At 48.0% G+C, this 27738-nt stretch overlaps 1 protein-coding gene across 4 annotated transcripts; it reads right to left on the reverse strand.

Annotated features, from left to right (window-relative positions):
- Stat3 (signal transducer and activator of transcription 3) lies at positions 1–26963 on the reverse strand. Of its 4 annotated transcripts, none has more exons than XM_051158641.1 (23): positions 26800–26963; positions 23655–23799; positions 23021–23119; positions 20544–20639; positions 20280–20361; positions 19700–19794; positions 19407–19558; positions 17650–17808; positions 17453–17545; positions 16710–16769; positions 10658–10687; positions 10471–10564; positions 10327–10374; positions 8305–8388; positions 7410–7508; positions 7148–7283; positions 6391–6443; positions 6055–6149; positions 5804–5943; positions 5204–5413; positions 1340–1382; positions 935–997; positions 1–192 (listed from the first exon to the last, which is right to left on the reverse strand). In XM_051158641.1, the coding sequence occupies exons 1-22, from the start codon at positions 26925–26927 to the stop codon at positions 973–975; spliced, it is 2166 nt and encodes a 721-aa protein (XP_051014598.1). In that variant the 5' UTR covers positions 26928–26963; the 3' UTR covers positions 1–192; positions 935–972. The 4 variants fall into 4 exon arrangements, with proteins under 4 accessions (XP_051014598.1, XP_051014596.1, XP_051014597.1 ...); XM_051158639.1 differs by having other exon boundaries at positions 935–1047; XM_051158640.1 differs by having other exon boundaries at positions 5201–5413.
- Positions 26964–27738: the final 775 nt, after the last annotated feature.

Here is a 27738-nt window from a genome sequence, read left to right on the forward strand (position 1 = left end):
ACTTTAAAAAAAAAAAAAAAAAAAATCTGGAACAACAAAGTTAGGAGTTTCAGATGATCTGAGGGTTGGCTGCTTAAGGGGTGGAACACGGGGCAGGTGTCTCAGTCACATCTCTGCAATTTCCGTTTTCGGCTCCTCACATGGGGGAGGTAGCACACTCCGAGGTCAGATCCATGTCAAACGTGAGCGACTCTGCAGGGACAGACAGAGAATGCCAGTTCAGCCACCTCACTGCAGCCAACACACAAGCCCCCACCCTTCTGCAAGGGGACAGGGCTCAGGTGCCACTGTTAGCAGGTCTCCTGTCCTCTCAGGCCTGGGCAAAGTCAGAAGAGCCAGGCCTCCTGCCCCTTACAGGGCCTTGCCCTCCAGAATAGCTGTCTCCACCTGAGCCCCAGCTCTCTGTTTCAGGAGCCTGGGGCTGCCCCACGTGTGACAGCCTTAGTCACACATTGCCACTGAGCACTCAAGTCTAAGTCATGGTGCGAGAGTCACATTTCAAACTCAGTAGAGGGGGCAGGGAAGGGGGAGAGATAGCCCAATGACTGTTTCAGCATCACTCAGATACTGAAGTGACAGTATGCTGTCTACATAAGGTTTTAATGTCACTTGCCACTTCTTACTGTGGCTACCGGGAAACTACACGTGTGTGGGGCTTGCTTCCACAGCAGAACATGGCTTTAACCCCCACCCAATTCATTCATTCATTTATTTATTTTTCATTTTTTTCAAGACAGAGTTTCTCTGTGTAACCCTGGCTGTTATGGACTCACTTTGTAGACCAGGCTGGCCTCGAACTCACAGAGATCTGTTAGCCTCTGTCTCCTGTATGCTGGACGTGCCCCACCACACCTGGCTCTATAGCTGATGTCTCCCAGTGCGGAAGGCTCTGTACAGGCAAACATCAAAGGGGCCTGACTCTCCAAACACTCACCAAACTGCCCTCCTGCAGAGGGCTCAGCACCTTCACCGTTATTTCCAAACTGCATCAATGAATCTAAAGTGCGGGGGGACATCGGCAGGTCAATGGTATTGCTGCAGGTCGTTCTGTAGGAAAGGGGGGGTAACGGCAGGAGGGGGAAGGGCCGGGTTGACAAGACACAATGGAGGGGGAAAAAAAAAAAGAACAAAACACACACACACAAGCCATCAAACTCTGGTCTCCAACAGAAAAAATAAAAACTCAAGCTTTTTAAACACACAAGGTCACTCTGAGCACTAAAGAGGTCCAGGAGCTGCCAGCCCTTCGCGGGTAACTCTCACCCCAAGTCCCCCCTGTTCCTGGGGATAACTGAGGACACTAGAAATGAGTGCAGAACTGGGAAGGGAAGATACTTACGGGGTCACACAGATGAACTTGGTCTTCAGGTAAGGGGCAGCGCCTGTGGAGAGGAAACCCCGGCTTTAGCTGATGGCCACCTGCTTTGAGAACAGTGCAAGCCCCTCCCAGATGGGGAGACTGCCCGGACACTTCTGTCTATTCCTTAGGGCTATCCTCTCTCAGTTCATGTGGCTTCACATCCAATCTTGCAGTTTGAAGTTCTGTCACTTCTTTCTGGGCACACCTGCCCAATCTGGACCTATACCTGGCCTACTGCCAGCTCTCCGGCTCCCTTCCCCACCCTGCCTGCGGGGTCAACCACCTTTGTGTAGTGTCAGGCATCTCCTGTGATCTGGCCATACTTGGGAATTGACTTCCCTTTTTGGCAACCAGCACAGACACCAATAAGACTGACTATTTAAGAAGACACAGAGACGGCTAATGCTGGTGGCTCCAAAGCCACTTTCAATCTAGAAAACACATCCCAGCCACTGGGAAGACAGGACACCCAGGTCCAAGTCCATGTGCAACAGCCAGGAGACCTGGCCAAGGTGCCTTCTCCCTCATGTGTGGGAGGGGAGAGAGACAGGACTGATTATCCTTCATCTCTGCCATTTATGTTGTAAATGTGAGGACTGAATGTTAGGTCAGGAAATCGGGAAGAGCCCTGAGAACACTGGCATGAAACCCTGAGAGTTCAGGTGGGCAAAGCATATGGCAGGCCAGGGCCCTGTGGGCAGGTTGAGAAAAGCACAGGCACAACACTGGGCTTACAAGCAGCCAGCAAGACACATGACAAACACCTGGGAGAAGCCATGGAAAAGTGGCCATAAGCCAGGCGTGGTGGCAAACATCTTTACTCCCAGCACTTGGGAGGCAGAGCAAGGCAGATCTCTGTGAGTTCGAAGCCAGCCTGGTCTACAAAGTCAGGCCAGGACAGCTAACGCTACACAGAGAAACCCTGTCTCGGGGAGGCGGGGCGGGGAACCAATAGGTAGCCATAGATGAAGATCCAAGTTCACTTTTAGCCAAGAGACAAGTTTAGACCAAAACCAAAGGAACTACTGAGGCAACTGTGCTGTCTACAAATGCAACCAATTATTCTGGTCCCAAAACTTTCTGAACTTTCACCCTAGAGAGGCAGATGGGAGGAGGGGGATCGCTCAGTGCTAATGTTGTCTGTCACCAAGCCTGATGACCTTAGCTCAATCCCCAGGACCTACATGGTAGAAGGAAAGAGCTGACACCCTCAAGGTCCACTTACCTCCAACAACACCACCACCACACACACACACACACACACACACACACACACACACACACACTAAATTAAAAAGAGAAAAAGAAGAATTTCTATAATGATCAAGAATGCTGATGCCGGGCATGGTGGCACACACCTTTAATCCCAGCACTCAGGAGGCAGAGGTAGGTGGATTGCTGGTCTACAAAGTGAGTCCAGGATAGCTAAGGCTATACAGAGAAATCCTGTCTCGGAAAACAAACAAACAAGTAAACGGAGCTGAGAATTACACTTTGAACCCAAGGTAGGCGTGCAGAACACAGAACTCAGACAGAAGAAAGAAGAAACAGCCAATTAATATCTGGGTCTGGACAAGCTATGACTGAACTTGCTCAAAATCCCTCCTGAGGAGCTGTGTGGACTTCTGGCAGTCTTGTGAGTCATCTGAGTCATCTCCCCCATAATATTCCTGCTGGAGAGGCAGAAGAAGGAGCCATCACAGGCTCACCTCTCTGAGGGGTTCGTCTGAACCTCCTTCCCTGCCTCAGTTTCTCAAGCCCACAGCGCACCCTCCTTATGCTCACAGGCAACCCTTTCCCATGCCCAGGGCCTTGCCCCTGAGGACCGTCTCTGGGCAGCCTCAGACCAGGGGACGGGATGGAGGCGGCAGCCTCGGACCAGGGGCCTAGATCTTGAAAGCAAAATTCGTCAAGAGGATCAGCACTTGGACTTCAAAGTCTTCTGTGAAGAGAACAAAGACTGCTGTGAGAGAGACTGATAAACAGATCTCCCAACTGAAGGCAAGGTGGAAGCAGAGATAAGGGAAAGACAGGAAGTGAGCGCTCAACTCCTCCACAGAATGCAGAGAACTCAGCGGCAGAACAAAGGGAAAGGAAAGTAACTGTCAGAAGCTGGACCCCTCCAGCCTGAGACCTGGCCTCTCCTCCAGGACAGCGGAGAGGGGTGCGGGGAGCTGTGCTCAGGTGCTATGTGAACGAAACAGCTGGTGAAAAATAGTCAAGGCAACGAGGCCGACTCACACACTGCATCACAGAGTGCAGCATGGGACAATGATTACAAACAGTCACAGGGGGCTGGAGAGATGGCTCAGGGGTTAAGAGCACCGGCAGCTCTTCCAGGGGTCCTGAGTTCAATTCCCAGCAACCACATGGTGGCTCACAACCATCTATAATGTGATCTGATGCCCTCTTCTGGTGTATGGGTGTACATGCAGATAGAGCACTTATTAACATATAAGTAAATATTAAAAAAAGAAAGAAAGAAAAAAGAACAGTCATAGAAAACACAGATGGACAAACCAGACTCCTTGCCACCATGAGGGCAGCAACAGTCAATGCAGCAAGTACTAAATGGCTTCAGATCAGACAGCTCTGACCCTTCAGGATGGGGACAGCCCCAGGAACTACAGATTTAACACAACGTAACTCCTATTTTCTGTATAATTTATAATAGTGGCTGTCACCTTTCCTAATGCTGAGACCCTTTAATACAGTTCCTCCTGTTGTGGTGACCCCCCCAACCACAAAATTATTTTCACTGATACTTCATAGCTATAATTTCGCTACTGTTATGAACTGTCATGTAAATATCTGTGCTTTCCCACGGTCTTAGGCGCCTCTGTGAAAGGTTGAGAAACGCTGATTTACAGTGACACGCACTCCCACATAGTGAGATGCTGCTTGTTTCAACAGCTGTATACTCTAAATGCCAAGTCCATAATTCCCTCCAGCCATCATCTCCTGCAACCTCGACACTCCCCGGCCTACTGTGAGTTCTGCCCCAGGCAGCTAATAGCCACAGTCCCAGAAAGCCTTTCTTCAGACTCCTAGCACTGCTTACTCATGACAGGGATGCATACTGGACTCAGATCTGTCTCAAGTCTTCTGGAATCCACTGTGTAAGAAACATCAGAGAGGAGCCGGGTAGTGGTGGTGCACACCTTTAATCCCAGCACTTGGGAGGCAGAGGCAAGCGGATCTCTGTGAGTTCGAGGCTAGCCTGGTCTATAGAGAGAGTTCCAGGACAATCAGGGCTACACAGAGAAACCTTGTCTTGAACATGCCCCCCTCCCCAGAAAAAAAAGAAATGAGAGGGTTGGAGAGATGGCTCAGTGGTTAAGGACAATGACTACTCTTCCAGAGGACCCAGGTTCACTCACATGGCAGCTCACAACTGTCTGTAACTCCAATATCTGATATTTAGACATACATACAGGCAACACAGCAATACATATAAAATAAAGGTAAATAAAAAATTTGAAAATATTAAAACAAACAAACAAACAAACAAACCCAAAAAGAAGCACCAGAGAACTATTGTCATTTTCTTTCCCAGTATTTTAAGTGTGTATGTATGTGTGTGTGTGTGTGTGTATGTGTGTTTACATGTGTGTTGCTATTTTCATCTTCAGACTGACGAGCTCCCTGTGAGATGCAATTCTGCTCTTCTCCTGAATACCGTCAGTCACCCTGTCAAACACCCAGTAAATAGCCCTTTCCTGTAAAAAGAAATCGCCAATCCCCCAAGGTCCCCAGGCATGCCTATGTCCTTGTACCTGGACCCTTTAAGGACCTGCGCTTTCCCTATGAACAAAGCTAGAACCATGGAAAATCAACAACTACCTGGGTCAGCTTCAGGGTGCTCCTGGCTCTCTGGTCGGCAATACTTTCCGAATGCCTCCTCCTTAGGAATGTCAGGATAGAGATAGACCAGTGGGGACACCAGGATGTTGGTAGCATCCATGATCTTATAGCCCATGATGATCTCAGCAAATGACATGTTGTTGAGCTGCTGTTTGGTGTACGGCTCTACAGACTGGATCTGGGTCTTGCCTGTCATAAGACATGGGAAGGAACGCTTCTGTCAGCCTAGTGCTGCAGACCCTGGGTGCCCTACCCAGTGACTTAGAACTGTGGCAATGTCCAGGCTGGTTTTTAGAGAGGCTCTCCAGCAGGATCGCAGGCCAAACACTTGCCTCAGGTGTATTAATGGGGTAGGCAGAAAAGGCAACGTGGAAATAAGATTTAAATCATACTTTTCTATACAAATATTAGTCAATGGGACGAACAAAACAAACTGGCAGGCCACCCCTTCAGAAGGAGGCACAGCCCTCTCTGCCCTCTAGGGGGCAGCAGGAGTACCCAGAACACGAAGCAGCCGGGTGCTGCCAGTGGCCACCAGGTGGAGCAAGTGAGACAGGAGGCACGGGTGAGCGGTCTTACCACTGATGTCCTTTTCCACCCAAGTGAAAGTGACCCCTCCTTCTTTGCTGCTCTCGCTGAACCGCAGCAGGAAGGTGCCCGGGGGCTTTGTGCTTAGGATGGCCCGCTCCCGCTCCTTGCTGATGAAGCCCATGATGTACCTGCCGCCAAGGAGAGCCAGTGTTATCCGGGCTCAGAAGGTTGTCCCTGCTGTGGGCTTGCTGGGAGCAGGTGACTTGGTTACACAGTGGGGCACAGAGTTTCAACCTTACCCTTCATTCCAAAGGGCCAAGATATACTTTTTCACAAGGTCGATGATATTGTCCAGCCAAACCCAGAAGGAGAAGCCCTTGCCAGCCATGTTCTCCTGGAGAAAAGGATGAAGAGAAAGCCCAGTCTACCACTATTCATGGCAGCCCTTTCCTGCCTCAACCTTGGTACTCCACCAGCACCCCCAGGCTCCTCTATGCTCAGGCAGCTCCTACTACATGCTGAAGAAAAGGGGTCCTGGGCTTTCACTATGGATGCCCAGACACCACCGCCTTACAAATGAGCACATCACACCTGCCTCCCGGGAGGGAACCAAAGAAACCAACAAGATCACTTACTTTGCAAAATTTAGCCCATGTGATCTGACAGCCTGAGTAGTTCACACCAGGTCCTAGGATAGAGGGAAAAAAACAAAACAAAATAAAAAACCAGAAGAATTTCAGCCTTGATGGAAGGTTTTATTTCTCAAGCAGAATTTGCAAACATCTGTCCCATGTATTTGCTTTCATGTACTTGCAGGGAGCCACCGTTGTGAGTGCATGCGTGTGCTCACATGCGTAAACAAGCCCACATATACCTAAGCCCAGCATTTGACCCCCGGATGTCCTATGGGGCCCCTGTTCTTCCTGGCCTTGTGTGGTCTGAGGCCCGGAGTCACACACTGACAGGCCGACAGCTGGAGTTAGAAGGCTGCACAGGTCAAAGCTACTTTTAGTCCAGACTAGCATCTATGGCTACTTAAAGAAAGCTTGGCAGGGCATGCCAAGCTTTCACCTGTCTTCAGACACAATTAAAATATCTTCCCAGGTTAGTCAGACCAGTGCCTTGGAAGGCAATCCAAAGAAGGAGGAGGAGGAGGAGGGGGAGGAGGAGGAGGAGAGGGGAGGAGGAGGGTAAAAGGAGGGGGGAAGGGGAAGAGGAGGAAGAGAAGCAGAAGCCTTCATCCCCTCCATGCATCCTAAAATCGAACACCAAGATATACCCTGACTTCCCACCCTGGCCCCAGCAGAGTGCCTTGCCCTAGGCTGACACTAAGAAACCCTGCCAGGATGACCAACCCCTAGGCCAGACATGTCCGAAGCTGTCAAATCCCACCTAGGAGCTTCTCGGCCAGCGTGGTCAGCTGCTCAATGCTCAGCCCTCGCTTTGTGGTGGATGAGAACTGCCAGCTGAGTACCTCGGCCACCTGGTCCCAGGTTCCAATCGGGGGCTTGGTGAAGAAGTTCACATTCTATTGAAATGAAAGATTCACTCACTTAGATGAGAGAGTAACTCTGATGACCTCAGCCGGGGGGCAGAGAAGCCACAGGATTCAGGGATTCCAGGGAGGGTGTTGGGGGGGGGGGGCAGCACTCACCTTGGGGTTGTTGGTCAGCATGTTATACCACAGGATTGATGCCCAAGCATTGGGCATCTGACAGATGTTAGAAATCACCACAACTGGCAAGGAGTGGGTCTGTAGCGTACAGGGGAAAAGTGGAGCATGACTTAGTGAGACAGCGGGGCCCTCAAAGCTCCAAAACCCTCGTCACCTGTATCTCAACAGGTTACAGTTAACACTCATGCCATGGCCACACCCGATGCCAAGTCCAGGCAGGAGTGAGGCTGAAGGAGCCGAGGCCCAGAGAAGAATGCCCAAGCTGAGCACCAAGACTCGCTGATGTCTGAACAAAGTGTAACTGGTTCAAAGCTAGCTGCCACCCTGCCCTGCCCCTGACTTTCCACGGGGAGATCTGGAAGGCAACCTCCAAAACTCAAAGACTCTGCATCTTTCCATGAAACCGAGGTGTTAGAAATCAAACACAAGTTCAGAGGCAGAGGCAGAGGCAGGCAGATCTTTGTGAGTTCAAGGCCAGCCTGGTCTACAAAGAGAGTCCAGGACAGCCTGCCAGGGCTACACAGAGAAACCCTGTCTTGAAAAAAAAAAAAAAAAAAAAAAAAAAAAAAGAAAGAAATCAAACAAAAGAATACCCACTTTTCCAGTCTAACTTAGTAAGATCAAGAAAGCTGGAAACAAGATCTAAATGTGATTTCCTACATACTGAAATGGCGGCTGCTGATTGATTCTAAGTAACCGCTAAATACAGATTTTCATAACATGTACTCAAGCAAGACTTTACTCTTGGGGAGAAGGGATGGCTATCAAGGACTTTTCAGAGATAGGCAGTGAAAAATAAACACAGGCATTTTGCCCTGTCGTCTCCGCGTGTGCACCTGTGCACGGGAGCTGCCTAGTTCTGTGCAGGGCTCACCTCTAGGTCGATCTTGAGGCCTTGGTGGTACACCTCAGTCTCAAAGGTGATCAGGTGCAGCTCCTCAGTCACAATCAAGGAGGCCTGCAACAACAAGGAGGTCACTTATGCAGATAATGGCCCTGAGTTCTCAGCAGCAGCAGAGGACAGTGACATGTAAAAGACATCCGCAGACAGTGTCAGGGACACCGCTCTGTGCCTTGTCTCTTCAGCACAAAGACCCTCGGGGACAGGATCCTCAACATGTTCCTTTCTTATGTGCTAGGTAACATATAATCATTATTTTATAGTATGCAGGTTTCAGGCATGAAGGACAACAAAGCAATGGCCGTCCAAGGATATACGGCCCAGCTGATCTACTTATGTAGATGCCAGTGAGATGGGTCAGTAGGCAAGGGCAACCGCCTGACAACCTGAGCCTGATCACAGCGACCCACATGGTGGAAGGAAAACAGCCCTGCAAGTGGTCCTTTGACTGCCACATGCGAACCATGGCACATGGGTGACCAAACACAAACAGAGACACAGAGAGAGAAAGGAAAAAAGGAAAGGGAGGGAGGGAGGAAGGGAAGGAGAAGGGGAGGGAGGGCGGGCAGGAGGGAGGGAGGAACGGAAGGAGGGAGGGAGGGAGGCAGGGAGGGAGGAAGAAAGGGAGGGAGGAAGAAGGGGAGGGAGAGAGGAAGAGAAGGAGGGAGGGAGGGAGAAGGGGAGGGAGGGAAGGAGGGAGAAGGGGAGGGAGGAAGAAGGGGAGGGAGGGAGGGAGGGAGGGAGAAGGGGAGGGAAGGAAAGAAGAAGGAAGAAAAAAAAGAAAGCTTATTTAGGTTTCTTTTCTTCCTCCTTTTCTTTCCCTCCTTCCTTCCATCTACACTAGGGAGAAAACTCAGGGTCTCACGCAAGCCAAGGGCACCCCAACACTGAGCTACAGCCTAGTGGTACCATCCGGTTCATGGACAAGCCATTACTGCTGAAATTCCCAGGTGAATTTTCTTCCCCTCCTCTAGCAGTTTGCTGTGTCCTATGGGTCTAGTGTTTCCTCCTAACCACGGCCAGGGTTGTTTCTCCAAGCATGCGCACTGGAGAAGACCCTGCTTTCAGTATGCTCCTGCTGCTGAGCTCCCCCTAGGTGTGACTGGTCACGGGTGCGTCCCAGTTATTCTTATACTGTGACTACACAGCTCTCCCCAGAGTGCTGGTGGATCTGGGCTGTGTTTAGAGAGTAACCGGTGGCTATGATCGTGTACTTGTCCCTGATCCACCTATGCAAAGCTTTCCTTACTGTTAAGTCCTGGAACTGGATCTGCGGGTTTACAGGGTGTGCCCATTTTTATAATGCCAAGTCGCTTTCCAAAGTGACTGTGACAACCTTTACTGACAGGAGCAGCCAAGCAGTGCAGCCACTTGTCTGTACAAGAATTGCTAATTCCCAGAAATGAAATTCCAGTTCTTTTACGTGGGTGCTGAATGACAAGATAATCTCAAACTCACAATCCCCCTGCCTCAGCTCCTGAGTGCTGGGGTTTTTTTTTTTTTTTTTTTTGCTGTTGTTTTTTTTCTTAAGTTTAACTCTGACTTCATGCCTTCTGTCTCACCAAGGCACTGGAAATGGAACCAGCTGGCAGGTGGTGACAAGGGACTTTGGGAAGCCCCAGGCACAGTGGAAACTTCTTTTCCACTAAATGGGTGTGGGTGACAACTCAGCGAGGGACTCCCCACTGCTGAAAGGGGAGCCAACTCCCCAGCACTCAGGGAAGTGCTCCACGCACCTGTGACTTTTGAACATGGCACACTGGCCCAGAATGACTTTCCTAAATGATAGCAGCTGAAAGTATTTAATTCTGGCCAGAGAGACAGGGAGGGAAGGAAAAGGGGAGAGGGAGGGAAGGAGAGAGAGAGACAGAGACAGAGAGACAGAGGGACAGAGACAGAGAGACAGAGGGACAGAGACAGAGAGACAGAGAGACAGAGCATGCTCTTCTTCCAAGAAAATACTCCCAGTTAGTTTTTAGCCCGAACAAAACTTACATCACAGTTGGCACGGCCCCCATTCCCACATCTTTGCTCCCTCAGGGTCTGGAAGGAAGGAAAAGAAGCCAAGAGTCAGGTGAGGCTGTCCCTTGGTCATCTGCTCTCTGCGCAGGGCACCCTGGCCCCTCCCTGGTGACCTACCAAGTGCTTGAATTCTGCCGACAGGCTGCCATTGTTGGACTCCTCCATGTTCATGACTTTTGTGTTCGTGCCCAGAATGTTAAATTTCCGAGACCTGAGTCACGGGAGAGAAACCAACACATGCGTGACTGCAGAGCAGCCAGAGGATAAAGATGGATGAAAGGGAACAGAAGGAGGCTGGACTTACCCTCTGAGGGCCGCGACATCTCCAGAGTCTCTGTAAAGAACACAGATGAAGCTTAATAAAACTGAAATGATAGACCACGTTTCTTTCCAGAACCTACTACTGACTGACTGACGGAAAAAGCTTTCAGCTGTTCAGTCATGTTTTAGGTGTGAAACAAAACTTAGGCAGTAGCCTCACTGGGTGCCTACCCCACAGCCTCTTCTCCTTTTCTAAGGAAACTTCCTCTCCGCCCTCCGCCTCTCTGCCATGGCAGAGCCCTGCTCACTACATTCATCAGAACAGAGGAAGCCACAGGCCAGGTGAGGACGGGTCTGCCGTGCCTTTGTTTTGGTTTTCCGAGGCAGGGTTTCTCTGTGTAGCCCTGGCTGTCCTAGGACCCACACTGTAGACCAAGCTGGCCTCGAACTCAGAGATCCACCTGCCTCTGTCTCCTGAATGCCTTGTCTCAATCAGACCAAGGAGGGAATTCTATCCTAGGCTGTGCTTCTGTCCCACAGACGTGTGTGAGAAGGCACATGGTGTTTGGTGATGGCTACCAGAGGCCATGGGACAACCTGTGTGCCTACAGGTGACACACTAAGGATGGAATGGAAGATCCTGGGCTTCTCAAGACACCCGTGAGTCACTGACCTCATTGTCAGGTACTTGCCCCAACTGCATTTCCAGTTACACAGGCTGGGAATTTCCTTATTATTTGAGCCACGCTGGGTTTTCCGAAAAGTAATGCAAAGGACACAGCACCTCCGAGGACACAGCGGGGAAGCCGTTCCCATGGAAGGCCTGCTGCCTCTGTCTCTGACTAGGGCGCCTTTTTATAGTATGATGTTTTCTGTCTTTATCTTCTTTTAGAATACTATTTTACAAGTTCCTGTTAGCCAGGAATGGTGGCAAACACTTTTAACCTTATCACAGAGGCAGGTGGATTAGTGTGAACTCAAGTCTGGCCAGGGTTATATAGTAGGACCCTCTCTCAAATAAATAAATAAATAAATAGATAGATAAATAAATAGTAAAATTTATTTTCCAGTGCTATATATTCACCTACAAACAGCATGTCCTGGTGGGTTTGTAGAAGAAAATTATCAACTTTAAACTATTTCTCTTTCTATGTATTACATTTTCAAACTAGTTATCAAAAAGTTCGCCCTCATGTCAGAATTGATGTCTCTGCTTTATATTCCCTTTTTGTGTTAGTTTAATCTAGAATTCATAATCAATAAACTGCCCAATGTAAAATGTACAGCTTACGGGGCTGGTTTGTAGATAAATGCTGTGCACACCTATGAAACCGCCAGCACAGTCCAGGACACACTCATAAGCCAAAGTGTTCCCAAACTCATTTGTAACGCATTGATCCCATCTCCACCCCACCCGGACCCCAGACAAACATTATTGTGTTTTTTGTCACTACAGATTTATCTGCCATTTTAGAAATATATCCATGGAAAGATAAAATATACCCTCCTCTGAGGGAAGAGACCAGGTTTCCTTCACTCAACATAACTACTCAAGTCTTATTCGTGTGTCACAACCACTCAAGTCTTATTCGTGTGTCACAACCATCAACAGCTCCTTTCCTTTCGGTGATGAGCAGGATGGCATTGTATGACGGGCTGCAAGCGGTCCATTCATTCACCTGTTAGTGGACACGGATGTGCATTGTTCATTTCCCTATGAGTGAAGATGGACGCGTCGTAAGCTAGGGCCATGGTTTAGTTTTTAGAAAACTGTCAGAATGTCTTCCAAAGTGGTGGTGTCATTTTGCTGTGTCACTGTTACGTTATGTACTTACTCACCTGTGTTCTGTGGGGTGCTTTTGCTAACATGTAAATATACCTGGAGTTTCCGCTCCAACCCAGAGGGAGCTGCACCACAGCCATTTCACTGAGTACCTTGCCTCTCCGCCTGGTGAGACCCACTCACCTCAAGTCTATCTCTAAACTTCAGATTCTGTTATATGTTCAGTCGACACGTTCTTGTCCTAGTAACACATTCCTTTAATGACTAGAACTCTGTAATCCATTTTAATACCTGGCAGGGCAGCTTCCCTTACCCAGGCCTGGTGTGTGTGTGTAAACTTTTTTGAAGCTGGCCGTGGTGGTGCACGCCTTTAACGCCAGCACTCAAGGAGGCAGAGGAAGAGGCAGGCAGATCACTGTAAGTTCGAGGCCAGCCTGGTCTACACAGAGAAACGCTGTCTCGAAAAACAAAAAAACCAAAACAACAAAAATGAAAGTAAGTGGTGAGTGTCAGATACTAAGGGAAGGAGAACAAGAGCAGCTGCTCAATCAGTGATGCTTCAGGTTTGTAAAATGATGTGTTCTGGAAACTTCTGCACAGCAGTGTGAATGCCCAAATGCTATTGACTCTTAAGAATGAATAAAGGATGCAGAGATGGCTCAGTGGGTGAAGTGCCTGAGGACCTTAGTTTGGGTCCTCAACAATTACATCAAATATGGGTGCAACAGTAAGCATCTATAACTCCAGTGCTGGGGGCTACAGAGACAGGCTTGCTCACCAGCCAGCCTGAGCTCCGGGTTCAGTGAGAGAGCTTGTCTCAAAAAATAAGGCAAACAGTGATGGAGGAAGACACTTCTGGTCTATGCACACGCCCACATGTACTAAGAAAAACAAAGCAATCTTTGCTTACTTTTTTCAACTGTGCTATAACTTGGCAAGAACTGTTTATTTAGTATGTCTTTATTTTTCAGTACTCGAGTTGAACCCAGGGCCTCGTGCATGCTAGGTAAGCGCACTAACACTGAGCTGTATAATTCCCAGGCCTTTTTTATTTTCAGTGCTCGAGGCAAATTGATGTGACTCTGCAGGGTTTTTGGACACAGTTGTTTACCAAAAAAAAAAAAAAAAAATAGACTACCCGAATGGGGACATCTCTAAAGTCAAATGTCCGTCAAGGTTCCTGTTCCTCTACCATTTGAAGATAAGAGCTAAGTTTATGGATATTTACTTGTCATAGGCAGCCCACAGAATAGTTAAAGATTTTTACCAATTATATATCCAGTAGAAAACTAATATCCAAATATATATAAAGAACTCAAGAAACTAGATATCAAGAAAACAAATAACCCAATTTTAAAATGGGGTACAAAGCCTGGAACAGTGGCACACGCCTGTAATTCCAGCATGCGGGAAGGCAGAGGCAGATGGATCACTGTGAGTTTGAGGCCAGCCTAGTCTACAAAGTAATCCCAAGACAGCCAAAGCTACACAGAGAAACACTGACTTGAAAAACAAACAAAAAAGCCACGCATGGTGCTACAGGCTTTAATCCCAGCACTTGGGAGGCAGAGGCAGGTGGATCACTGTGAGTTCGAGGCCAGCCTGGTCTACAAAGTGAGTTCAGGACAGCCAAGGCTACACAGCCTTGTCTTAAAAAACAAACAAACAAACAAAAACCAACCAAACAAAAGACCAATAGACAGATAAGTAATAGGGTACAGATCTAAAGAGAATTCTCAATAGAGGAAACCCAAATGGCTGAGAAACACTTAAAGAAATGTTCAACATCCTTAGCCATCAGGGAAATGCAAATCAAAACTACTTTGGGATTCCACCTTACACCTTTCAGAATGGTTAAGATCGACACAAGTGATGGCTCATGTTGGCGAGGCTGTGAGGTAGAGGAGCACTCACATACTGCTAGTGGGAGTGAAAACTCATGCAGCAACTATGGACATCAGTGTGGCAGCTCCTCAGGAAGATGGGAATCTGTCTACCTCAAGAGCCAGCTACCCCCCTCGTGGGCGAGTACCCAAAGGATGCTGACTCCTACAAAGACACTTGCTCCACCCTGTTCATTGCCATTTTCTTCATGATAGGCAGAAACTGGGAACAACCTAGATGTCCCTCAACAGAGAAATGGATAAAGAAAATGTGGTACATTTACACAATGGAGTATTACTCGGCCATTAAAAAAATGAAATCATAAATATGCAGGCAAATGGGTAGAACTAGAAAAAAATTATCCCGAGTGAGGTATCCCAGACCCAGAAAGACAATTATGGTATGTCTTGACTTATGTATGAATATTAGCTGTTAAGGCAAGCTACAATCCACAGAATCACAGAGGGTAGGTGGAGAGTGAAGGACCAGAGGGGACAGATAGATCTCATTAGGAAAAGCAGAATACATATTTATGGACGGACGGGGGTCTGAAATTGGAGGAACAAACGGGGAAGGGGAGAGGAGAGCTGGTAGTGGAAGGAAATAGTGGGAGAGACAGCAAAAATTATGGAGCATTTGTGGGGTAGCATTGAAATCTAGACTAGTAGAAACCTCCTAAAATATAAACATATACGAAGGTGATCTAAATTAAATCACCAAATAATGAGAGACGTAAGGCCCCAACTGGCCATCTCTCGTTAGCAAGTAAAGCTTCCAGTACTGGGTTTGGGTTACATCTAATTGAGTCGTTGGCCAAAGTGGACCCATGGGAATCCCCAAACAACCTAGGCTGTTGCCAAGACTATAGGTTGTTTCCCACAAACTGAGAGCAAGGCCCTATTATTAAAGATAACGCCTACATGCCGGGCGGTGGTGGTGCACGCCTTTAATCCCAGCACTCGGGAGGCAGAGGCGGGTAGATCACTGTGAATTCGAGGCTCTGTCTGGTCTACAAAGTGAGTCCAAGATAGCCAAGGCTACACAGAGAAACCCTGTCTGAAAAAACAAAAAAACAAACAACAACAAAAAAAGATAACGTCTACACAACTCATTGAACATGGAGATGTTGAGTTGGTGTCTACACAGAACCTTCACCCCTATGTCCCAGTGTCTTGGTACAGGAAGGCACTCTGCATACTATCAAAAAATAAATATAAGCACCAAGCCAGGCCCAAACTCTCTATCTGCAATGGCGTACTACCTGCAGGACATGCTAGGGCAAAGGTAGTGCAAAGCTTGTGGGAGTAACCAACCAATAACTGATCTGACCGAAGGCCACTCCATGAGATAGAATCCATACCAGACATGTTTGGGGTGACCAAGAACCAGAGACTAGATAGTCCAGGGACCTAGGGCAAAACTAAATAATACTGGTCTTAAAAAAAAAAAAAGGAAAGAGAAAAAAACGTAGTGATAAAAATGACTCCTAATGACACTCTGCTGCACTCATATAGATCAGTGCCTGTTCAGCCATCATTACAGACGCTTGCTCCTGCAGCAGACAGGAACAAACACAGAGACGAAAGCCAGACATCATGCAGAGTGAGATGCCTTGCAACCCTCAGCCCTAAATGGGATGTCTCCATCAGATCCCTCCTCTCGGAGTTCAGGAAATGCCAAAGAAGAGGTAACAGAAAGAACAACGTAAGAGCCAGAGGGGTTAGAGGGCACCAGGAGAACAAGGCTCCTAAACCAACATGAGCAGAGCGCATATGAGCTCACAGAGACTGAGGCGGCACGGACAGGGCCTGCGTGGGTCTGCACCAGGCCCTCTGAGCTAATATTATGTTTAGTGTTTTTACAGGATACCCCGAGTGTGCAAACGAACAGATCTCTGACCTTTGTGTCTCTCTTGGGTTCTTTTCCTTCTGTTGGTTTGCCTTGTCCAAGTTGGATGTGATAGTTTTTGTTTTACCTTGTTATATTTTGTAACGTTAAACACATGAGTGAATATGACCTAACTCTACTAGGTCAAAAGGTTAACAATAGAACTGTCACTTAGACCGGCCAGGAGAGAGAAATCAGTTTTGGAGTGATACTGGACATATCAACCACTCCAGGGCAGGTCTCATGTGCACAAGTAGTTGATCGACAAATTGTGTGTGTGTGTGTGTGCGCGCGCGCGAGCGCTTTTATCTGGCTACAGTTTGGTGGTTTGCTTTGGCTTTTTGTTTTTCTTTTTGAGTGTTGTGTTTTGTTTTCTAGGTTTTTGGGGCTTTGTTGTTATATTGAGGTTTTGGTTTGTTTTTTTTGGCTAGGTAGGGAGGAAGGGAGGCTCTGGAAGGACTTGGGGGAGGTAAAGAATATGATCAAAATATGTTTAAGTTTAAAAGTTGTTTAAAGTAACATATATATGAAGAATACTTACTTATCAATGCACACTTTAATTTTAAGCTGATAATTCAACTCAGGAAATTTGACCAGCAACCTGTTAAAATCATACAGTCAAGGAAAGTCAGTAGGCTCCTTACCATGACCTCTAATTTAAAAAAGAAAAAAAATTAAAATGCTAATACTTCAATTCCTAAGAAGTAAATATACTGCTGGCAGTGGTGGCATGTGCCTTTAATCCCAGCACTTGGGAGGCAGAGACAGGTGGAGTTCAACACAGCCTGGTCTACAGAGTGAGTCCAGGACAGCCAGGGCTACACAGAGAAACCCTGTCTAGATGAAAAAATAATTAAGTATATTTACAACCCCAAATCCCACCTCCGCCCAAAGTCATTTTTGATATTAAAGTCATCTTTGATATTAAAGCTGAACACTGACCCTTCAGCCAAACAGTACTGAAATGTTTAAGAATGCGAACCTGGGGATAAGAGACTAACGGGAAGCTCATGAAAAGCACTTAATGAGAGCGCATGCGCACGCCTGCTCTGCACGTGGTAACCCTCCCATTAAGCCTGGGAGCCGACACAGCTCTGTTTCTGCAGATTTCACAATTCAGGGGAGCCCTCCACACTTGTGAGGGGGCTGAGGAGTGGGCTTCTCCTCCCCCCCTCGATGGGGCCCCTCAGCTATCGCATCACCGAGTCTTACTCCTTCCCTTACAGTCCTCAAAGGAGTGGACGTCAATCAAAGCTCCACCCAGAGTGTAAGGCCGGGGCGCACCTGACTTTAGTGGTGAACTGGACGCCAGTCTTGATGACTAAGGGCCGGTCAGGGTGCATGGGCATGCAGGGCTGCCGCTCCACCACGAAGGCACTGGGAGGGAAAGGGTGGCATGTCAGACGCTGCGGTGCTGCGGTGCTGCGGCGCTCAGCCTTCTTCCTGTCCCCTGCTTCAGAACACCAGCTTTCTAAAGTTACCTTTTCATTAGGTTTCTGAACAGCTCCACAATCCTCTCCTCCAGCATGGGCCGGTGTTGCACGATAGGGTCCCCCTTGTAGGACACTTTTTGCTGCAACTCCTCCAGTTTCTTAATTTGTTGGCGGGTCTGAAGTTGAGATTCTGCTAGCGAAGTTATCCTGCCAATAATGAAAGGAGTCCCCAGTCACCTCCGCTGCCTCGCTGCAACCCCAGCACTCAGGAGCAAAGGGACCTTGCAGCTGGGCTGCATAGTGACCTCAAGGTGGCTGAGCTATGCAGTGAGACCCTGTCTCACAAGGGGGAGGGGAGGCTAAAATAATGAAAGGGAATACACAGAGCATAAAAATGGCCACTTTGCCAGGCATGGTGATGCACGTCTTTAATCCCAGCACTCAGAGGCAGAGGCAGGCAGATTGCCATGAGTTCGAGGCCAGCCTAGTCTACAAAGTGAGTCTAAGACAGCCAGGGCTACACAGAGAAACCCTGTTTCAAAAAACTAGGAAGGATGGAAGGAAGGAAGGAAGGAAGGAGGGGAGAGAGTGAAAACAGTGTTTTAAAAGTCAATTAGAAAAGCCAGGGGTGCATGCCTGTAATCCCAGCAGTTGGGAGGCAGAAGCAGGCAGATCTCTGGGACTTTTAAGGCTAGCTTGATCTACAAAGTGAGTCCAGGACAGCCAGGGCTGCATAGTGAGAGCCTGTCTGAAAAACCAAAACAAACAAACAAACAAAATCAATTAGGAACAAAGAAAAAGTAGGCAGAGAGAAGGAGAGAGACAAAGCTGACTAAATCTCCTCCAAGAATGGGGAATATTAGTCACCCTCCCCTTAAATCTAATGTCTGTCTTGTGCGGTCTCCCACTAAGTTAATAAAGGCAGAAGGCGATGGAGGGAGAGAAGATGACAGTTACAGGGGTCTGAGCTCCACACCCATCCTTTCTGTCATCAGAACCTCTCATGCTTCTTGGAGCTCTGACCAGGAGGCACTTCAAACTCTTTTTTTTTTTTTTTTTTTTTTTTTTTTTTTGGTTTTTCGAGAGGCAGGTGGATCAATGTGAGTTCGAGGCCAGCCTGGTCTACAAATTGAGTCCAGGACAGCCAAGGCTACACAGAGAAACCCTGTCTCGAAAAGCCAAAGAAAAAAGAAATTGTTAAAATTTGGTAACAGTTTTAACGCTTGTATTAGATTTGAGTCTGTAAAAAGATGCCACTTAGAGCTGAGCCAAAACCAAACCAAACCAAAGGGCAGGCATGGTGGCGCATGCCTTTAATCCCAGCACTCGGGAGGCAGAGGCAGGTGGATCTCTGTGAGTTCGAGGCCAGCCTGGTCTACAAAGCGAGTCCAGGACAGCAAGGCTGTTACATAGAAAAATTCTATCTTGGAAAAAAGAAGAAGCCACCTTAAGGTAGGTATGGTGACGCATGTCTGTAATCCCAGATGCTTAGGAAACTGAGGAAAGAGGGCTGTACATGGAGGGTCAGCGTGGGCTGTGTAACGGGTTTGAGGCTAGCTTATGAGCTCAGTGAGATTCTTTCTCAAAGTAAAAAAAAAAAAAAAAAAGTGCCCATCTTGGCAAGAGAGTGTTCATGGTTCTAGAACACTAGCCTAGCACACATCTGAGGGATGGGTTCCACTCACGCCCAACACTAAAACAGAGAAACACAATCATGAGGAAGGGAACAAGCAGCGCTCTGTGGGCCTGTGACTAAACCCAGCTCTCTGGAAGGAAAAAGAAGCCTTTCTTCTTCCAACTCTTACCAGTTTTCCAGACGGTCCAGGCAGATGTTGGGAGGGCCGCCGATGCACGCAATCTGCTGTCTCCTCTTCCAGTCAGCCAGCTCTTCGTCTGTGAGTGTCTTCTGCACATACTCCATTGCTGACAAAAGCCCCGCCAGCTCGCTCACGATGCTCTGTTTGGAAACCAAATCGAATTCAGCAGATGTTTCCCCAGACCATGCCTAAGCACAGGTTCCAGAGAAGGAACCCGTTAGAGACTGCCAAGTGTTCCCACGGCAAGGGTGTGACTCTGGGGAAGCATGCGGCACGCTTACCCTCCGCATCTGGTCCAGCGCTGTGAGCATCTGCTCCAGCTGCTGCATCTTCTGCCTGGTCACAGACTGGTTGTTTCCATTCAGATCCTGCATGTCTGGTGGGGGAAGTGAGACACCATGAGCAGGCTGGCCTCGAACTCACATCGATCTGCCTGCCTTCTTAGGGAGGGTCCAAACCCTGTGTGCACCTGCAGTTCCTGCTACTCAGAGAGCAGAGGGAAGATGGTAGCCGGCTCAAGGCCGGCCTGGGCTACGTGGACAAATCTGATCTCAAAAACAATCAAACAGTTGTCCCAGAAGCTCCCTTCTCCTACTGTGAAGGCAGGTCCTGAAACTCAGTGACAGGTTAGCTCTCTACAGATTTTTTTTTTTTTTTAAAGATTGATCGATTGATTGTAGCACATGTGTCTGCAGGCCAGAAGAGGGCACCAGATCTCATTATAAATGGTTTTATGAGTCACCATGTGGCTGCTGGGAATTGAACTCAGGACCTTCAGAAGAACAGCCAGTGCTCTTAACCCTTGGGCCATCCGGCCAGCCCAGCTTTCTACAGATCTTAACATCTCTAACGTTCACTTGCCTCCTTGACTCTTGAGGGTTTTATAGTTGAAATCAAAGTCATCCTGAAGATTCTCTACCACTTTCATTTTCTGTTCCAGATCCTGTTGAAACAAACAAACCAAAAGCAGAAGTGAGAGAGAGAGAGAGAAAGAGAGAAAGAGAGGGGGGGGGGGGTGGTAGAGGTCTCCTTCGGGAAAGGGAAAAGGAGGTTTTGAAGGTAATGAAGCCGTGCACGCAGGGCCCACTCCCCCACAGAGCGCGGCTCCCTGGCGGGCCGGCTCACCTGCACGCGCTTCCGGACATCCTGAAGGTGCTGCTCCAGCATCTGCTGCTTCTCCGTCACCACGGCAGCGGTGGGGTGGTTGGCCTGGCCCCCTTGCTGCAAAAAATAAAATAAAATTATAACACAGGTGGCTTCATGGAAACCCCACCCCATCCTATTACCTGCCCTGACACACAGGCAGTGGTGCAAGAACAGAGTGAGCTAGGGAAAAACACTCCTGTTGCTCTGTCACTGGCTTTTTACCAACAGGAAACACTGTAAACCGCTCTCCTCATTAAACTAGGAGCCAGCATGTTGGACTAAGACGTTGTCTCAGCCTTCAAGCATCTCATGGGTCAAATTGTCCAAAAAAGAAGAAGAAGAAGAAGAAGAAAATCTAGAAAGAATTCGGGTACAGCTCAGTAGAAGAGATTGTGCCCAAATGAATGAGGCCCTGGCTTGATCCCAGCACTGAGAGAATATGAATAAACAAGTTCAGAATAACTGGTGACAGCAGAGTGCAATATATTTCCGTGAAAAAAAATATCATTTCCCAAGGACTTACAAAATCGCACTTCCATTAGCTTCAGCCAGGAGAGGACAAGAGGCCGATGCCTTAAGGGGTCAATTAGGACAAAGCGTAAAATGGCTGGGCTTCGCAGGGAGCAGAAACAGACATCTGACGGTGAGGAAAGACAAGTGGAAGCTCCAAGAACAAGACAGCAGGACAGCAGCCCAAGGATAAAGATCGCAATCTCAGAGACTGCGGAGTCCAGAGAGATGTTATCCGTCCAGTTGTCCGAGCTAGAAAAGCTCACACCTGAGCCTAAGCTCTAATCCCTCACACTTTGTCAAGCGCTCAAATCAGGCCCCAACTGTTGGCTTCCTTACTTTTTTTTTTTTTTTTTTAATATTTATTTATTAGGTTTACAGCATTTTGTCTGCATGTACACCTGCATGCCAGAAGAGGGCATCAGATCACATTACAGATGGTTGTGAGCCACCACGTGGTTGCTGGGTATTGAACTCAGGACCTTTGGAAGAGTAAGCAGTGCTCTTAAGCTCTGAGCCTTTTCTCCCGGCCCCCTTACTTTTTTAAATTTTGTTTTCTGTTCCTTAGGTTTATTTGCTTTATCTTATGTGTATGACTGTTTGATCGGCCTGTGTGCATGTGTACCTGCTGTCTGAAATGGATGTTATGCTCCCTGGAACTGGAGTTATGGATGGTTGTGAGCCACCTTATGGATGCTGGGAACCGAACCCAGGTCTGCTTCAAAAAGCAGCCCGTGTTCTTAACCACTGACGTCTCCAGCACCGCTCTTTGCTTCTAGACCCCTCGCTTCCAGTCCGTCCCCTCCACTAGTGCCACACGTCTCCAAAGTAGGTCTGAACGAGGCAATTTTAGAGGCAGACCTTCTTTCTGCTTCTCAAGGCTGCTGCCCAAACCAAACCACAGAACGCAACCCTCTCACAAGACTCGGGAAAACAACCCAGCCCCTACATTCTTCCCCATCATGGGAGGGACCCTGACTGATAACACAGCGAAGTGCCATAGACCGAGGGCCCAGCCCCAAAGCTCTGCCTCTCCCTCTTCTATTTCCTAAGCTTGCCTAGGGCAGGAATGAAGGCCTGGTCTCTAGAGACAATCTCTGTGTTCAGCCTGCCATGGTCTAGGGTCTCTCACACTCCATATGGATGGCTAGGGAGGTGTGCTCTGCAGACTTCCAAGTTCTAACTCAGGGCTCAGGCGTTAGGAGGTCCCCGCGGGCTGGGCACCGTGGCTCACATATTGAATACCAGCACTCCGGAGGCTGAGGCAAAAGGGTCTGGAGTTTACCACACTGGGCTATGTATTTGAGACCCTGTCTCAAAAGCAAGCAGGGCACAGTGGCCCATGCCTGAAGCTTCAGTGACTCGAGAGACTGAAAGCAGGACTGCCATGTGTTTGCGACAGCCCCAGCCTACACAGTGAGCTCTAGCCCAGCATGGGTAACAGAATGTGACCCTGCCTCAAAAGACTGGAAATGAAGACCAGGAAAAAAAAAAAAAAGGTGTGTGAAGAGTGGGGTGGCACACACCAGTAATCCCAGCACTCGGATGGCAGAGACAGGAAGATTATCCCAAACTGAGAGTCAGCTGTTGAACACAGCAAGAGCCTGACTCACCACCAACAACAACAACAATCAAAGACGCAACTTCCGGTGCCTGTCTAACAGGCGCAGAGCCCTGGGTCTGTCCCTAGCACCTCACATACAGGATATGGCGCTTTGCGCCTCTCATCCTAGCACTCAGGAGAAGGAGGCAGGGCAAGATGGAGGGGATTGTGTGATTTTTTTTTTTTTTTTTTTTGTCATCTTCAATGTATGTTTAGAGCTTTGGTCTAGTCCAGTGTTTCTCTCCTCTTTAGCCACATTAAACCGTTACTGTTTTATTTATGTATACGGTTGCTTGGTTCCTGAGGCCCCTACCCCACGTTTTCTGTTTCTTCTCAGTCTCACCTGGGCTGCAGTGGCTGCTGTCTGGAGGAGGCGAGACTCTTCCCACAGGCACCGGGCCACGATCCGGGCGATTTCCATTGGCTTCTCAAGATACCTGCTCTGTAAACAAGACCAAAAGAGAGTGGAAAGCCGTAGCCGACTAAGGACATGCGGGGCTTAAGCTGACTTAAAACTCACTTCTGCAGAGCCTCCAATAAAACCACGGACCAACGGCTTCAGAATCTGACTGACATCCGTAGGGAAGAAAAGGGAGAAGACTGGCGACGGCAGGAGCACATGAGCCCATCCTGGGACAGTACGTCATCTGGTTTTATAGGGAAGAGGCTGACTTCACTCAAACTTCTAACATTTAAAACTAGGAGTCGCTCGCGTGCTTAAGAGGAGGAGGAGCTATTAGTGCGCTGTTATAACAGGCTACCATTGAGCCCTTGCTTTATTGCTTCAACTGTAACCTAAGAAGTGAATTTCCAGCAGTGGTGCCCAGGGGCCAGTGTACAGGGAATTGAGAAGGAGCGAATTACTTCTCCCTTCATTGAGAGTACAAGATGGGCTCTTGTCATTTAGCCCAGTGAGGAAAGAACGCTAACACTCCACACTGTGGGGCCAGTGTCTCCCGCTCGGTTTCCCGTCGCACCTGCAGGAACTGCTTGATTCTTCGCAGGTTGTGCTGATAGAGGACATTGGACTCCTGCAGGAAGCGGCTGTACTGTTGGTCAATCTCACCCAAGAGGTTATGAAACACCAACGTGGCGTGCGACTCTTTGCTGGCTGCGTATGCCCTAGGGAAAGGAAGTGAGCTGGCTGAGTGATCTGGAGAGCCTGGGGTACATAGAATATGTGTGTGTAACCGAGGCTCCCTCGGGAGGTGGAGGCAGGAGGGCCAACAGTTCAAGGCCAACTTTCCCAACCTAGAAAGTTCCAAGGCCGTCTGGGCACCTTGTCTCTAAAACAGTAACAACAGGAATCTAAGACACATACACGCAGAGTCCACAACCAAGGGGTGGCAGGGAGGACAAGACAAACTGACGCTAGAAACCATTCCTCTTTTTCCATTCCTCTTGCTTAGGTCAACAATACCGTCAGTCGGTGGTACAGCTCAGTGACACAGGCTTGCCTAGCGTGCTCAAGGTTCTGGGTTTGATCCTCAGCAGAGGGAGAAAAAAGGAGAGATATTATATACGAATGATTCCAATACTATTATTCATTCTTATAGTCTATATGACTAGAACATTTGAGCAAAATGTACAGCTGTAAGTCTAGTGTGGTGTGACACCTGTAATCCACAAGACCTGCTTGAGAGACTGAGGCAGGAGAATTACAAGTTGGAGGCCAGCTTAGGCTACGCAGTAAGTTCTTGGCCAGCCTGAGCTGGATTGTAAGACACTGCCACCAATACAAACATACAAACATGTTACAGGCTACTTGATCCCATTGTGATCCCTGAGACTGTGAACTGTACAAACCTGTCTTTGGTTTGGTTCGGTTGAGCCCTAGCACACACCTTTAATCTGTTATTTCTGGATTTAATAAAGCTAACCCTAGGTCAAGAGGCAGAGCAAGAAACCAGCTGAGTAGGAGAAACTTTGAATTAAAGGGTATTTAAGACAGTGTCTAGAAGTAGAAAGAGCTTTTAATTTTTAGCTTTTAGCTCTTTAGCTCTTCGTCTCCTCAGTTCCTTGGCCTTTGGCTTTTTGGGCTTTGAGTTAGCAAGCCTTGGATGTTTTGGCCTTTTCCTCCTGGGCTCACAACTCAGCTAGTGAGCTTGCTGGGCCTGTTTCCTTCTGGCACATCATCTAAGTAGGAAGGTCAGCTGGGTGCTTTCTCTGCCTCTCTAAGATAGCAGGCTTTCACCCCAGGATCTGGCTCCTGATTCTATTGGTAAAGTAGAACATTTGGAATTTTCATGTAAAACAACACCTAGATACATACATACATACATACATACATACATACATACATACAAACCAGACCTTGGCATGGCAGTACACACCTACAATCCTAATACATGAGGTCGAAGCAGAAGATCAGTAGTTCAACTGAAAACAGCACGTTCCAGACTAGCCTAGACTACATGAGATCTTGTCTCAAAACAAGACAAAAACAGGGGCTGGCCAGATGGCTTGGTAGATAGAGTTCTTGGTAGGGAAATCTGACAACATTAGTTCAACCCTTGGAGCTGGTATAAAGGTGAAAGCAGAGAGCTGACTCCATGAAGCCGTCCTCTGACCTCCACATGCGCGTGGTAGCATGTTCACGAACTGGCCCCCACCCCAAGCCCATATGCACACAACAATAATAAGTAAACAAGGGAACAAATGATGTCCAAAGAAAGAAAAACGACAGATAAAGGCTGGGCAAATGTAAGGTTCAGCCTTACAAGTGTTGAGGACCCAAGTTCCCATCCAGAGAACTCACATAAAAATGCTAGGTATGCCAGGGTTAGGTGGCAAACACAAGACGGAACTCAAGGGCTTTTTTGGAGATCCTATGTCTCATATTGCTTTCTTTGAGCATTTTTTCCTTGTAGGTCTTTGGCATGTATATTATCATTTCCAGTATTATGTTTTTATGGGATTTCTGTGTGTGCATGAACATGTGTCTGTGTCTATGTTTCTTGGGTTTTTTTTTTCCTCTGGCTCTTTTTCTTCTGTGGGTTTGTTTCATTTTATTCCAGTTTGTTTGTCTTATTTTATTTTATCTGCTTTTTAGTGCTTGTTTGTGTTCTAGTAAGAGAGAGAAGGGGTGTGGCTTTGGGTGGGAAGGGAACTGGGGAAGATTCTAGAGGAGTTGGGGGAGGAGAAGCCATAGCCAGAATAGATTGTGTGGTTTTTTAAATCGATTTTCAATTTAAAAAAGAAAGTGCTGGGCATGGTAGCACAGGCTTGTAATTCCAGCACTGGGGAGACAGAGACAGACCCTGAGGGCCTGCCTTAATTGGTGAGCCTAGGCCAACTAGAGACTCAGTCCCAAAGGACTCAAAAGCTATTCCTAAGGATGACACTTGAGGTTATCCTCAGGTCTAGACACACACACACACACACACACACACACACACACACACACACCTGCATCTATACAAACATGTACACACATACACATAACTTTTTGTTTTAAAGGACAGATAAGGTTGCTTTGCCTTAAATTCACCCCTGTGGTCAGATTAGGGTAACTAAGTGCTTATTAGCATAATGAGCAATGCAGGGCTGGGGTGGTCTCCATTGCCTCCTTGGTCCTTCACCAAGTCAGGGTACATACTCTGGAAAAAGCAGGTCACATTTAGACAGGCCTGATTTAAGCCAAAACAATAGATGGGCCCGAATACATCATTTCCTCTATGACTCTATTTCCCTTACCCCATGTCTCCTTTTTAACAGGGGAAGCCACGTGTGTGGTGGATCCCAACTTCTACCTCAGACAGAACTCTCAGAATGAATATTTTATATATATATGTATATGTGTGTGTGTGTGTATTCCTCGCTGTTAAGAGAGTCAAAACACTGACATCTCACCAAGCGAGACACAGATCTGACTTCCAAGCATCTCTCGGTGAGCTGCTGGTCCACTGCACCAAGAGGCCATTGCCCACATGCGCTTCCAACACAGGATGTTTTAAGAGGCTAAATTAGCTCTGCTCTCCTGACCCTTCCCTAACACCTGCCCTCATCTGCCATTGATGAAAGGTCAGTAATGTGTGAAGTTGGAAAAAGCTGGCTCATCCCAGCACCCCACCCCACCCCCTGCCTCGCCCCAATTCCGGGAGCTTCCCAAGAAGGACTTACCAGTCCTGACTCTCAATCCAAGGCGCCAGGAACTGCCGCAGCTCCATGGGGAAGCTGTCACTGTACAGCTGGTGAAGCTGCTCCAGGTACCGAGTGTCCAGCTGTTGCAGCTGGTTCCACTGAGCCATCCTGCCGCAATCGGAGGGTCACGACTGTAAACCAAAATGAACCTAAGGTCACCATAAGCCCTCATAGGGGATAAAAAAATCTGGAGCTGTCCCAGTGGCTCTGAGAAGGCTCTTGTGTGGTTTCTGTAGTCTTTTTGAATGACACATGCGCATTCACAATTACTACCCCCACAGCTCTCCCGGCTCCCTGATGCTGGGATCAAACCCAGGCCCCCCGCACATGCTCTGCAAGTTCTCCACCACTGAGCTAATCTCCCGGCCCTTGAGTTTTTGAAACAGGGTCTCAGGCTAGCCTTGTTACCTCCTACCTCTGCCTCCTAAGTGCTTGGATTTCAGGCATGGGCTGCCATACATGGCTACGTCACACTTTCTTTTAAGTTGCAATAAGGCGTGATATTCCAAGCTCTAGAATCCACTTTCAAGCCAGGCACAGTGGCTCATGCCTGTACTTCCAGCACTCCAGTGATATTCTGACGGAGAGGTCAAGGCTATAGACTATGTATATATACTCTAATACATAGTAAAACCTACGAGAGAGAGAGAGAGAGAGAATGGACCCAAGTTCAGTTTCCAGCACCCACATGGTAGCTCACAGCCAGCCAAAAAAAACCCAGCTCTAGAAGATCTGATCTGACACACACTTGTGACCTCTGAGGGCACTGGATAGACACATGGTACACATGCACACATTTGAGAAAAATACTCATATGCATAAAATAAAAATTTTTTTAAAAACCGACCAAACAGCTGGGCATGTTGGTGTAGGCCTGTAATCCCAGCACTCAGGGAGGCGGAGGCAGGTGGATCGTTC

The sequence above is a fragment of the Acomys russatus genome, chromosome 16 (assembly GCF_903995435.1).
Source record: "Acomys russatus chromosome 16, mAcoRus1.1, whole genome shotgun sequence".
Classification (NCBI taxonomy): Eukaryota; Metazoa; Chordata; class Mammalia; order Rodentia; family Muridae; genus Acomys; species Acomys russatus.